The 15269-nt window shown below is 40.6% G+C and overlaps 1 protein-coding gene across 1 annotated transcript in view; it reads left to right on the forward strand.

The window, feature by feature from the left end:
* Positions 1–15269, forward strand: part of LOC113888461 (multidrug resistance-associated protein 4-like) — a 162961-nt gene that overhangs the window by 141314 nt on the left and 6378 nt on the right. The window contains 1 exon segment of the mRNA XM_027535587.1: positions 14374–14508. Coding sequence (XP_027391388.1) covers positions 14374–14508 — 135 coding nt within the window.

Here is a 15269-nt window from a genome sequence, read left to right on the forward strand (position 1 = left end):
CTCGTGAGAAAAATAGTATTTCAGCTGAAAGGATTTTAATATAGGAAATTTGCTACATAAGAATTGGAGGCTAGAAAAATGAAAGGAAACACTGGGGTCATGATTTTAGGAAGCAGCTACCATGTCCTAGGACAGATATTCAGACCTAAGAACTCAGAAGAGGGCCCTATAGTTGGTGCTCAGACCTCCAAGGAGAGGCCCAGTTGCTGGTCATATGTGCTGAAGAGGCAGGATGAAGCTCTTTCTCCATGTGCTAATAGAAGCTCGGAGCTGAAGTCAGGCCCCACTGCTGAGGTGACACTGCAGGAACAGCCAAATCAGATAGAACATTAGCTCTGTCCCACTTTCAGTCTCCCTCTAGTGCCCACTTACTGGCAGAACCTAAAAAAGGCCAGCTTGCCGAAGAGCCTCTGAAATGTGACTTGCAGAGATCCAACCTGTGCATCACAGGTGAGAGTTTAGAAAGGAAGGCAAATCAAGGCTGAGAGTCTGTAGATAAACAACCTACAAGCCTCTTGCACAGTAGATCGAGGCACTGCACGTGCGGTAGGCTCCAAGCTTTGGTCTCTGGACACCTGTCTAGTATCTTCCCTCCAGATTTGATTGGCTCTTTCCTCTCGGTAATTTAATATTTCCTTCTTTATCTTCTTTTCCTTCCTCCCTCTATTCCTTATCTCTTTTCATATTCCCTTTGTTGTTTCCCTCTGCTGCTTGCTGAGTTCAGTAAATGTTAGAATGTGGCTTTACAAAATGATATAGAAACCATGGCTCAAAGGAAAACCTTTGGCTGCATATAATCCCAAAAGAATGTGTTTTTCACTCAGTCAAGTCCGACTCTTTGTGACCCCATGGACTGTAGCCTGCCAGGCTCCTCTGTCCATGGGATTCTCCAAGCAAGAATACTGGAGTGGGTAGCCATTCCCTTCTGCAGGGAATCTTCCCCACTCAAGGATTGAACCCAGGTCTTCTGCATTGCAGACAGATTCTTTACTGTCTGAGCCACAAGGGAAGTCAGTCCAAAAGAATGCAAGATATATTTACGTATTTTGATGGCCCACAAAAAAATAGGTAATAATCAATAATAAACAGTAACATCCAAACTTCCTTACATCTTATGATAATGGAACTGGTCTCTTTGACTTCTTAGACAGTTTCTGGAATGTCCACCCCCTTCCTTACTTCACATGCATTGTCAGATGGATCATCAATGGGGACAATGAGTAGATATCAGGCTGTCAGCATTGAAGCAGCGCCTGTAGCCTCACTCACTGAGCTTGACATGCACAGGAGTGAGCTCCAAGGAGTCCCGACAACAGGAGTGGGGCATCCCCAACTAAGGGATGCTCTAGGCTCCAGCAGTGTAAGCCAGTTGTCCGGACTAGAGCAGCTCAGTAGGAAGCTGACTCCACCTGCAAACTTTCAAGAGGGACTGCGTTAAATTCCAAGACTACAGGACAGTAACTGAAATTCCAGAAGTATTTTTTTAGCACCTGGTATTCTTAGACAGGACTGAGCGACTTCACTTTCACTTTTTCACTTTCATGCATTGGAGAAGAGAAACGGCAACCCACTCCAGTGTTCTTGCCTGGGAGAATCCCAGGGACGAGGGAGCCTGGTGGGCTGCCATCTGTGGGGTCGCACAGAGTCGGACACGACTGAAGCGACCTTAGCAGCAGCAGCATTCTTAGATCCTCATTTTGTGTTCTTGAATGCTAATTGGCAAAGTAGCCTTTCATTTCTACTTTTTCCTGTTGCTTTGTTGTTCTTACCTCTAACACTGTATATTTTTGAAGACTGTCCCCCAAACATCTTTCTTCCATAATAAATAAATGATGCTATAAATTAACTGTTTCCAGCCCTTTGTCAGGTTTTAGAGGCAGCAGCAGAAAGATGGCTTGATCTCTAGCTCACTTAGGGGTCTGTTCAAATAAATTCTTTGTTCCTAAATGCATCCTGCAGCTTTATTTTTGGTTTTTGGTATTCCAGCATTAATAGTAGCAGATCATTTTTATTATCTAATTCTTAGAAATACTGTCACCTTGGGATGTGTGATTGGTTAGGGAAACAGTGAGGAAGGACAGAATTTGGAAAGCATGTCTGCTAGTCAGTTCTCAGTCGTATCCCTCAGCACCTGATTCACAGATGTAAACGTCTGTATCCCTTGAACCAATCAGTTCTGTTGCTGTTATCAAGTATGTTCAATTTATTTACTTACTCGGTGTGTGTTACTTGCTCAGTCATGTCCCACTCTTTGCAACCCCATGAACTGTACCTCGCCAGGCTCCTCTGTCCATGGGATTTTTCCAGGCAAGAATACTGAGTGGGTTGCCATTTCCTACTCCATGGGATCTTCCCAACCCAGAGACTGAACCCGGTTCTCCCACATTTTAGGAAGATTCTTTTACCATCTGAGCCACCAGGGAAGCCAATCTCCTGGTAAATTTCTGTAACCTCAAATTTTTCTCAATTGATCAGTGTACAAATCTTTAACATCTTTTAACAAAGCAGTTACAGCCCGGCCCCTCCCCACCTTTCTAGTTTTGTCCCACTCTGCACACCCTCCTTCCTTTACAGCTAAAACCACATTGATGGTCTTCAATTCTCCAAATGCAGCTTTCCCTCTCTCTTGCAGTTGTGCCCTCTCTTGACTGCTGGTGGCTGAGACTAAGGTGTCTGCAGTGGAAATGTGAGATGGTTGGATTTGGGGGAGATAAGAAAGAGGAGCCAAGTGATGAATTGAATGTGGGACCTGAGGGGAGAGAGAGGAGTCGATGCTGGTGTCTAGGTGTGGAGACTGAGCATCTGGGTGAATGGGGAAGATGGAGAGAGAAGAGAAATGTGAGGGTTCTCTTTGGAGCCTGTCACCTTTGCAGTGACTGGACTTGTTTTCCATGATGTCCTTCACTGTGGAGCTGCCCTTCCCACTCCTATGTTGGGAGACCTTCAGTTTAAGGGTGCCTGATTAAGGTCATCAGTGATGTCACAGGGAGGTCCCGCCAGGAGATGTAAACTCAGCACTTATTTATATCTTGGTCCAAAATGGTTGTAGTTGCTGACTCCTTTTGTAGGAACAGCAGGATTAGACCTTAGGGGACTACAGCATTTTCTCACTCTGTGTCTGTGTCACCTTTTGGTAATTCTCACAATATGTCAAACTTTTTCACTATCATTACATTTGTTATGGTGATCTGTGATCAGTGATTTTTAATGTTACTTGCCAAAGTCCTCCAATGATGGTTAGTAATTTTTAGCAATAAATTATTATTTTGCTTAATTTATTCTTTTAATTAAAGGATAATTGCTTTGCAGAATTTTGTTGTTTTCTGTCAGACGTCAAGAATCACCCATGGATATGCCCATGAGCAATGAATTATTTTTTAAATTAAGGTCTGTACCTTGTTTTCTCAGGCATAATGCTACTGCATACTCGCTAGGCTACAGTGTAGTCTAAACATAACTTCTATACACCCTTGGAAACCAGAAATATTGTATAACTGACTTTATTGTGATATTCACTACATTCTGGTGTTCTGGAACTGAACCCCCAATATCTCCAAAGGATCCCTGTACCTCTTTCCTTTCAGGAAAACAGGTGACTGTTCTGAAAGCTTTAATGTGGACATGAGACGAGTCAACCTGCTGCAAAACCTGACACTCCAGCCTGAGGGAGGGGCTGATACTGAGGAAGGGAATAACCGACAGGGTTGTCACCATGAAGTCGTGTGGTTATAGGTGTTGAAGATCTTGTTGTTTAGTTGCTAAGTTGTATCTGACTTTTGTGCCACCTCATAGATTGTAGCCCACCAGGTTCCGCTGGCCATGGGGATTCTCCAGGCAAGAATACTGGAATGGGTTACCATTTCTTGTAACAAGTACAATTTGTTGCACTGGTGAATATATCTGCACAAAGACAGAGGGTATGGTTTTGTTTTGTTCTTGTTCAGTTGCTCAGTCACGTCCAACTCCCAGCGACCCTATGTACTGCAGCACACCAGGCTTCTTTGTCCTTCATCATCTCCTAGAATTTGCTCAAACTCATGTCCATTGAGTCAGTGATGTCATCCAGCCATCTCATCCTCTGTTGTCCCCTTCTCCTCCAGCCTCCAATCTTTGCCAGCATCAGAGTCTTTTCTAATGAATTGGCTCTTCACATCAGGTAGCCAAAGTATTGGCATTTTAGCTTCAGCATCAGTCCTTCCAATGAATATTCAGGGTTGATTTCCTTTACGGTTGACTGGTTTGATGGCCTTGCAGCCCAAGGGATTTTCAAGAGTCTTCTCCAAAACTACAGTTCTTCAACACTCAGTCTTCTTTATGGTCCAACTCTCACATCCATTCATGACCACTGGAAAACCATACCTTTAACTATATGGATCTTTGTCAGCAAATTACTGTCTGTTTTTTAATACACTGTCTAGGTTTGTCATAGGTTTTCTTCCAAGGAGCAAGGGTCTTTTAATTTTAATTAAATTTAATTAATCACTGCAATCACCCTCTGCAGTGATTTTGAAGCCCAAGAAAATAAAATCTCTCTGTTTCATGTTTTCCCATCTATTTGCCATGAAGTGATGGGACAAGACGCCATGATCTTAGTTTTTGAATTTTGAGTTGTTGTCTTTTTTTTTTTTTTTTATCCTTTTAGTTCTTTTTTTTTTTTTTTTTAACTTTACAATATTGTATTGGTTTTGCCATATATCAAAATGAACCCAAAACAGGTATACATGTGTTCCCCATCCTGAACCCTCCTCCCTCCTCCCTCCCTATACCATCCCTCTGGGTCGTCCCAGTGCACCAGCCCCAAGCATCCTGTATCCTGCATGGAACCTGGACTGGCGACTCGTTTCATATATGATATTATACATGTTTCAATGCCATTCTCCCAAATCATCCCACCCTCTCCCTCTCCCAGAGTCCAAAAGACTGTTCTATACATCAGTGTCTCTTTTGCTGTCTCGTACACAGGGTTATCGTTACCATCTTTCTAAATTCCATATATATGCATTAGTATACTGTATTGGTGTTTTTCTCTCTGGCTTACTTCACTCTGTATAATAGGCTCGAGTTTCATTCACCTCATTAGAACTGATTCAAATGTATTTTTTTTAATAGCTGAGTAATACTCCATTGTGTATATGTACCACAGCTTTCTTATCCATTCATCTGCTGATGGACATCTAGGTTGCTTCCATGTCCTGGCTATTATAAACAGTGCTTCGATGAACATTGGGGTACACGTGTCTCTTTAAATTCTGATTTCCTCGGTGTGTATGCCCAGCGGTGGGATTGCTGGATCATAAGGCAGTTCTATTTCCAGTTTTTTAAGGAATCTCCACTCTGTTCACCATAGTGGCTGTACTAGTTTGCATTCCCACCAACAGTGTAAGAGGGTTCCCTTTTCTCCACACCCTCTCCAGCATTTATTGCTTGTAGACTTTTGGATCGCAGCCATTCTGACCGGCAAGCTACCAATGGTATTCTTCACAGAGCTAGAACAAATAATTTCACAATTTGTATGGAAAAACAAAAAACCTTGAATAACCAAAGCAATCTTGAGAAAGAAAAATGGAACTGGAGGAATCAACCTGCCTGACTTCAGGCTCTACTACAAAGCCACAGTCATCAAGACAGTATGGCACTGGCACAGAGACAGAAATATAGATCAATGGAACAAAATAGAAAGCCCAGAGATAAGTCCATGCACATATGGACACCTTATCTTTGACAAAGGAGGCAAGAATATACAATGGATTAAAGACAATCTCTTTAACAAGTGGTGCTGGGAAAACTAGTCAACCACTTATAAAAGAATGAAACTAGACCACTTTCTAATACCATACACAAAAATAAACTCAAAATGGATTAAAGATCTAAATGTAAGACCAGAAACTATAAAACTCCTAGAGGAGAACATAGGCAAAACACTCTCTGACATACATCACAGCAGGATCCTCTATGACCCACCTCCCAGAATATTGGAAATAAAAGCAAAAATAAACAAATGGGACCTAATAAAACTTAAAAGGTTCTGCACAACAAAAGAAACTATAAGCAAGGTGAAAAGACAACCTTCAGAATGGGAGAAAATAATAGCAAATGAAGCAACTGACAAAGAGTTAATCTCAAAAATATACAAGCAACTCCTGCAGCTCAATTCCAGATAAATAAATGACCCAATCAAAAAATGGGCCAAACAACTAAATAGACATTTCTCCAAAGAAGACATACAGATGGCTAACAAACACATGAAAATATGCTCAACATCACTCATTATCAGAGAAATGCAAATCAAAACCACTATGAATGTTGAGTTTTAAGCCAGCTGTTTCACTCTCCTCTTTTGCCTTCATCAAGAAGCTCTTTAGGTCCTCTTTGCTTTCTGCCATAAGAGTGGCATTATCTGAATATCTGAAGTTGGTATTTCTCCAAGCAATCTTGATTCCAGCTTGTGCTTCATCCAGCCTGATTTTTCACATGTTGTACTCAGCAGTATACAGCCATGATATACGCCTTTTCCAATTTTGAACCAGTCTGTTGTTTCATATCCAGTTGTAACTGTTGCTTGTTATCCTGCATACAGGATTCTCAGGAGGCACATAAGGTGGTCTGGTATTCCCATCTCTTGAAGAACTTTCAACAGTTTGTTGTGATCCACAGGGTCAAAGGCTTTAGCAAAATCAATGAAGCAGAAGTAGATGTTTTTTTCTAGAATTCTCTTGCTTTTTCTATGATCCAATGGATGTTGGAAATTTGAGCTCTGGTTCCTCTGCCTTTTCTAAATCCAGCTTTTATATTTGGAAGTTCTTGGTTCACATGCTATTGAAGCCTCGCTTGAAGGATTTTGAGCATTACCTTGATAGTGTGTGAAATGAGTACATTGTGTGGTAGTTTGAGTATTCTCTGGCCTTGCCTTTCTTTGGGATTGGAATGAAAACTGAGCTTTTCCAGTCCTGTGGCCACTGCTGAGTTTTCCAAATCTGCTGGCATACTGAGTGCAGCACTTTCACAGCATCATCTTTCAGGATTTGAAATAGCTCAGCTGGAATTCCATCACCTCACTAGCTTTGTTTGTAGCGATACTTCTTAAGGTCAACTTGACTTCACACTCCAGGATGTCTGGCTCTAGGTGGATGACCACACCATTGTGGTTATCTGGGTCATGAAGATCTTTTTTTGGTACAGTTCTGTGTATTCTTGCCACCTCTTCTTAATATCTTCTGCTTCTGTTAGTTCCATACATTTTTGTCCTTTATTGTGTCCATCTTTGCAGGAAATGTTCCCTTGGTGTCTCTAATTTTCTTGAAGAGATCTCTAGTCTCTCCCATTCTGTTGTTTTCCTCTATTTCTTTGCATTGATCACTGAGGAAGGCTTTCTTATTTCTCCTTGCTGTTATTTCAAACTCTGCATTCAGATGGGTATAACTTTCCTTTTCTCCTTTGCCTTTTCTTCTCTTCTTTTCTCAGCTATTTGAAATGGTTTTGTTTACTGTAAGTAAATTAAGCAAAAGACTTATTGGGAACCAACTGGCTTAGTTAATAGCTTTATTTATTTGTTGACACTTCAAAGGGATTTACCCAGCTTTGGCTCATTAAGCACCATTCGTGTTTCAGAATTCTATTTTACAAAGATGTTCTCTCATTTTTTAATTTTATTAAACATACTGACCTGCCTCTTGAGAAACCTATATGTAGGTCAGCAACAGTTAGAACTGGACATGGAACAACAGACTGGTTCCAAATAGGAAAAGGAGTATGTCAAGGCTGTATATTGTCACCCTGCTTATTTAACTTCTATGCAGAGTACATCATGAGAAATGCTGGACTGGAGGAAGTACAAGCTGGAATCAAGATTGCCGGGAGCAATATCAATAACCTCAGATATGCAGATGACACTACCCTTATGGCAGAAAGTGAAGAGGAACTAAAAACCCTGTTGATGAAAGTGAAAGAGGAGAGTGAAAAAGTTGGCTTAAAGCTCAACATTCAGAAAACGAAGATCATGGCATCTGGTCCCATCACTTCATGTGAAATAGATGGGGAAACAGTGAAACAGTGTCAGACTTTATTTTTTTGGGCTCCAAAATAACTGCAGATGGTGATTGCAGCTATGAAATTAAAAGATGTTTACTCCTTGGAAGGAAAGTTATGACCAATCTAGATAGCATATTCAAAAGCAGAGACATTGCTTTGCCAACAAAGTTCCATCTAGTCAAGGCTTTGGTTTTTCCAGTGGTCATGTATGGGTGTGAGAGTTGGACTGTGAATAAAGCTGAGCGCCGAAGAATTGATGCTTTTGAACTGTGGTGTTGGAGAAGACTCTTGAGAGTCCCTTGGACTGCAAGGAGATCCAACTAGTCCATTCTAAAGGAGATCGGTCCTGGGTGTTCTTTGGAAGGAATGATGCTAAAGCTGAAACTCCAGTACTTTGGCCACCTCATGCAAACAGTTGACTCATTGGAAAAGACTCTGATGTTGGGAGGGATTGGGGGCAGGAGGAGAAGGGGATGACAGAGGATGAGATGGCTGGATGGTGTCACTGACTCAGTGGACATGAGTCTGAGTGAACTCCGAGATTGGTGATGGACAGGGAGGGCCTGGAGTGCTGCAATTCATGGGGTCGCAAAGAGTCAGACATGACTGAGTGAACTGAACTGAACTGAAACATAATGGAGTCATAATGACAACTAATTTAATCATCCTTATTTGCTCCATAAGACAGATAAATTAGAAATCCTCTTTCTCGTAAGACTCACCACTGTCTCTGCATTAAAAGGTGAATTCTTCTTGTTTTAGGATTTGCTGGGTGCTTATGACCTGTTTTCTCTTCAGCCAATAGCACAGTTGTCCCCTCCCATCTCTCACTCTGCAGTCTTCATATGACCTGTATTCTCCCTAGAAGCATGAGCAAAGGGGCATATGAAAATCTGCACTTACCCTAACAGGGTTGTTGTCTGTGTTCAACATTTTCACTGTCTGTAGTTTTTCTTTGAAAATGAATGACACAGGACAAAAACCAGGACCAAGAATCTCAAATTCTACCTCTTCTATTTGTAAACAATATTGTGCATATTCTTTACCTCTTTTCCTCAACTCAAGCCTCTTCTAAGTATAATTTTTCCCAGAGACATCAAAACCAGAAACTGTTGTAATATACCCACCTGAAAAGCACAAAAACAGGTTATATCTAACTAGCATTTTACTTTAATCCTGTTTTTTACCTTCATGGATTTTTTTCTTTCATAAGCCTACATGGATATAGTTACAACATTTTAGAAGAGAAACCTCGTTCAAAAACATGCCAAGTATTTTCATTAAACTTTTTAGAGAAAAGATAACTAATGTGAAAGTAGAGAGCACAACACAGGAAAAGAAATACTTTATTAGGGGGTGCTTACATACAAAAGCAGCAGATTTGGGAGAGCAATTATGGAGGTGACCATGCTGCAGCTTTCATCATTCCATGGGCAAGAAGAATGACTTCTTATTTCAAGACCTAAGACAAGAATTTGAGTTTAATACCTGCCATAGTGTCCAGTCTCTGAGAAAATCACAAGAACCCATTTAATTAGGGACCCAAATTCCAAGTTGGATCCAAATTGGATAATTGTTCCTGTGTCACCTGGCAGCCAAAAACAGAGGTCTAATACTCAGATCTTCACCTCCCTACTCTATTTGTCCCTAATGGGATCTCCCTTTAATGTTTGTCACCATATTGAAAACCCTTTCTGGCATCTCTTCCTTTCTAGGCTTTTCTTCCAGCCTCTTATGCCCCCACCTCTCCCTGAAGCCACACCATTGTCACTGATGGCATCCTGCCAATGAAAACAAACCATATTATCTTGCAGTGGCTGCATTTAATTTTTATGTGTAGGGCAGCTCCCTGGAATATCTGTGGCTGCACTGCAGTCCTGCTCCTCTCAACTTCCCCCACCCTTCACTATCTCTTTTCTTCTTTGTTTTTTTCCAGTATTTGACATAAATGAGTTTGAAGCCTCCATCCTGAGCCCTGGTTTGACCCTCCCTCATTTTCCCCTCTCACTCTCCCTCTTGTTCACAGCCATCCACATGAGGCAGGTGGTCCTCCAGGTCTACATCCCTCATCCTGTCATCCCTGTATGCCCTGCCTTAGCTGTTCCCCATGCCAGCTAAACTTATCTTCCCCTTGATCTCACCCTGTAGTTTTGACAGATCACACCATTGGTTTATCACCCAGTCACACCCTGAATTTAGTTTCATTTGTATCTAATTTTAAACTGTCATCTACTGTGTGCCTGTTGCTTATCTTGTATAATGTCAGGGCCCTGAGATGCAGCAGTGAACAAGGAAAACTGCATCACCCTGCCCTCAAGGAGCTGCCAGGCTCATCTCCTGTCCACCTGGCCCATGATAGTCCATGTGTCTGGAATGACCACTGTCCACCCACCCACCTTTGTTTCTGCGTGTTCACACCTGTCCTTTCTTCAAGGCCTAGTTCATTGCCCTCTCTCCTCCTTGAAGCTCAGAACCTCTGACCAGAAGTCATCTCTTCTGTTACTAAACCCTCCTTGTTGTGCTTTTTTACCTGCATGATACACACTTGAGGTTTTCTTCTCTCTCTTCTCTCAGTACAGGCTCCCTAGGGGCAGGGTCTGTGGCTTATGTGTGTTTTCATTTTCCACAGCATCCAGCCAAATACCATTAGTGCACATAAATGTACAATAAATGTTTGCTGAATCAATTCATAAATTAATGAAAATTTACTTAAGTGTTCCTCAAGTGTGTTTTGGCTATGTGTTACTCCTGTTTGTAAACATAAAATATAGTTGATTGACAGTATTTTGTTAGTTTCAGATGTATAGCAAAGTGATTCACCTAAATACGTATATATTTTTTCAGAATATTTTCCATTATAGGTAATTACAGTATATTGGACATACTTCCTTGTGTTATATATTAAGCCCATTTTGCTTATCTGTTTCATTTATAGTAGTTTGTATCTGTTGATCTCATAGTCCTAATTTTTATACCCCTCCTTTCCTCTTTAGTAACCATAAGTTTATTTTCTGTGTCTGTGAGTCTGCTTTTGTTTTATATGTAGATTCATTTGTATTATTTTTTATGTTCCACATATAAATGATATCATATTTGTCTTTCTCTGTCTGATTTATTTCACTTAGTATGATATTCTCTAGGTTTACCCATGTTGGTACAAATGGCAATATTTCATCATTTATTGTGATATGAGGGATATTCCACTGCACATACGTGTGCACGCACATGTGTTGGTTTGGTGTATCACATTTTCTTAAACCAGTCATCTGTTGATGGGCACTTAGGTTGTTTCCATATTTTGGCTATTGTAAGTGATGCTGTTATGAATGTCGGGGTGTATGTATCTTTTGAATTAGGGTGTATATATCTTTTTGTCTTTTCTTGATACATGCTCAGTGGTAAGATTGTTAGATTGTATGGTAGCTTTATTTTCATTTTTATCTGAAATCTCCATACTGTTTTCCATTGTGGCTGCACCAAGTTATACTTTTTATCCACACACTTTTCAACATTTGTTATGTGTAGACTCTTTAATGATGGCCATTCTGATCCATGTGAGGTGGTACCTCATTTTGACTGATTAACATTTCTCTGATAATTAATGATGTGCAGCATCTTCTCCTGTTGGTCATCTGTATGTTTTCTTTGAAGAAATGTCTATTTAGGTCTTCTGTCCATTTTTTGATTGGGTTATTGGTTTTTTGATATTGAGTTATAGGAGGTGTTTGTATATTTTAGATATTAACCCCCTGTTGGTTGCATCATTTGTAAATATTTTATCCCATTCATTTGGTGTTCTCTTTTCATTTTGTTGGTGGTCTTCTCTGCTGTTCAAAAGCTTTGAGTTTGATAAGGTCCCATTTGTTTACTTTTGCTTCTTTTCTTTTGCTTTGGGAGACTGATCTAAGAAAATATGTTGTGATTCATGTCAAAGAGTGTTCTGCCTGTGTTTTCCTCTAGTTCTATAATACCCAGTCTTATATTAGGTCTTTAAACCATTTTGAGTTTATTTTTGTATATGGTTTATTTTGTATGGTTGTACATATACAAAAAGATTAGTGTGTTCTAATTTCATTTATTTCCATGTAGGTGTCCAGCTTTCCTAGTACTATTTACCATGGAAACTGTCTTATCCATTGTATATTCTTGATTACTCTTTCATAGATTAATTGATCATAGGTGTTTGCATACCTGTGTTTTAAAATCGTGCTTTTTCTTCCTTGGCATCAGAATGAGTAGTTTCATTCTATCCTGTCATACTTAAGTAAAATTATACAATCAGAGCATCTAAGTTGGCCAAGTTACAGAAGATATAAATTATTATGTGGATGATACAGATTCTTTTATTCCTGGGCTCTTTTGAGAGCTGCTCTTAGCAGTGGTCCACAGAAGTAAACAAAAGATTAACTGGAGACTAGACTTTATGAGACTTAATAACTATTTTTAATTAAATACAAAGAATGAAATAAACTGTAATACTTTTATGTGGAAAAACAACCTATGTCTTGCTTATAGAGTTTCAGCATTTTCTCTTAAGATACATTTACTCTAAATGAAGAATGAAATACTATTTAACATCAGAACTGTTTTTATAGTTATATCATATAAGCATATTGTTTTAGACACTCCCTCCTCCCCCACCAAAAAAAAAATCATTAACCAAAGTCACTAATAAGTAGAAAGAGGGAGTTAAGAGCCCCTTCTTCTCTCTTTCAATTTCCAATTAGCAGACACATTGTGCTTAGTCCAGTATTCTGGCTGGAGAATTCCTTGGACCGTATAGTCCCTGGGGTTGCAAAGAGTCAGACATAACTGAGCAACTTTCACTTCCACTTCACTTCATCGTGCTTAGTCAGTAAGCACAGACCTATTGTGCTTAGTCGCTCAAGGGTCCGACTCTTTGTGACCCCATGGACTGCAGCCGGCTAGGCTCCTTTGTCCATGGGGATTCTCCAGGCAAGAACACTAGAGTGGGTTGCCATCCCCTTGTCCAAGGGCTCTTCCCAACCCAGGGATCAAACCCAGGTCTCCCACACTGCAGGTGAATTCTATACGGTCTGAGCCACCAGGGAAGCCCAAGAACACTGGAGTGCATAACCCTATCCCTTCTCCAGGGGAACTTCCCAACCCAGGAATTGAACAGGGGTCTCCTGCATTGCAGGTGAATTACTTATCAACTAAGCTACCTGGAAAGCCCAGCAGACCTTTTAATGATAATAAAAGGAGTGAAAGGAAGGCAGCTTAAGAAAAAAAGAAAAAGAAACAGAAAGATAATTTGTGAAAACAGATTCAGGTCCTAGGCAATTTAGATTGGGCTGCCTCCATGTGCTATGTGGGCCATGATCTCTAGAATTACAAGCTCAATTTCTTAATTGCTTCTTTGATCTTATCCAAGGAGAAAATTGGATTTCTAGAGATTTGTGTGTGTGTGTGCAGAGCAGTTCTACTAATGCTGCTATGTAGCAGCTCCTTTTGCCAGCCTTTCACTCTCAGAATAATAAAATACAACCTCAGCCAACTTTAAGAAGTATCTTAACCTCTCATATAAAAGATTCTTAGCAGCTGACAGTAATCCAGAACCCTGAAAAAATTCTAGAAGCACCCTTTTTTCCCCAAATATTGATCAGATTCTGTCAAACCAAATTGACAATTTGCTGTCAGGTCACTGCCATCTGGTTTGCATGACATCAACCTACATTTTAGATAAATTGACTTTGATTTTCTTGAATCAAGATATTTGCCAACTCTGTGTATCTCTATAAATATCCCTCAGAGCTCAGAGTCTGAGAGCTAAAAGCACTGACTAATGATAACAACCCCAAATGCTCTGGGCAGAATATTAGATGCTTCAGGCTGTTGAGTGTCAATAATCGTAGTGTAAAACTTCCATTTTCTTCCTTTCCTATAACCTTATAATAATAAAAGATCACATTAGACCTTTGTCTGTCTAGTAAAACAGGGTAATCAAACCATTTAAACACCAGCAGGCCTACCACCCAGATAGATTCTCTCTATTCTCCCTGTCCTGCCCATTTCTGAAATAATTGTTCGAGTTACGTTACTGTGAAACATTTGGTGCTCATAGTAAAGAACCCACCTGCCAATTCAGGAGGTTCATAAGAAACATGGGTTCAATCCTGGGTTAGAAAGATCCCTTGGAGAAGGAAATGACAACCCACTCCAGTATTCTTGCCTGGGGAATTCCACGGACAGAGGAGCCTAGCAGGGTATACTCCATTGGGTCGCAAAGAGCTGGACACAACTAAAATGACTTAACACACACACACACACAACATGATACTGTGGAACACTGGTGCTAATTGGTTTCTTTCTTCTGATTAACAGGTTTTGGATTCAGGGAACGCGGTAGAATATGATGATCCATATGATTTGCTGCAAAATAGAGACAGCCTGCTTTACAAGATGGTGCAGCAACTGGGTGAGGTGGAGGCCACTGTCCTCATTGAAAGGGCAAAATAGGTGAGTCTACAAATAATAAATGCTGGAGAGGGTGTGGAGAAAAGGGAACCCTCTTATGCTGTTGGTGGGAATGCAAACTAGTACAGCCACTATGGAGAACAGTGTGGAGATTCCTTAAGAAACTGGAAATAGAACTGCCTTATGATCCAGCAATCCCACTGCTGGGCATACACACTGAGGAAACCAGAAGGGAAAGAGACACGTGTACCCCAATGTTCATCGCAGCACTGTTTATAATAGCCAGGACATGGAAGCAACCTAGATGTCCATCAGCAGATGAATGGATAAGAAAGCGGTGGTACATATACACAATGGAGTATTACTCAGCCATTAAAAAGAATACATTTGAGTCAGTTCTAATGAGGTGGATGAAACTGGAGCCTATTATACAGAGTGAAGTAAGCCAGAAAGAAAAACACCAATACAGTATACTAACGCATATATATGGAATTTAGAAAGATGGTAACAATAACCCTGTATACGAGACAGCAAAAGAGACACTGATGTATAGAACAGTCTTATGGACTCTGTGAGAGAGGGAGAGGGTGGGAAGATTTGGGAGAATGGCATTGAAACGTGTAAAATATCATGTATGAAATGAGATGCCAGTCCAGGTTCGATGCACAATACTGGATGCTTGGGGCTAGTGCACTGGGACAACCCAGAAGGAGGGTATGGGGAGGGAGGAGGGAGGAGGGTTCAGGATGGGGAACACATGTATACCTGTGGTGGATTCATTTTGATTTTTGGCAAAACTAATA

This window comes from Bos indicus x Bos taurus, unplaced genomic scaffold (assembly GCF_003369695.1).
Source record: "Bos indicus x Bos taurus breed Angus x Brahman F1 hybrid unplaced genomic scaffold, Bos_hybrid_MaternalHap_v2.0 SuperScaffold_100147, whole genome shotgun sequence".
NCBI lineage: Eukaryota > Metazoa > Chordata > Mammalia > Artiodactyla > Bovidae > Bos > Bos indicus x Bos taurus.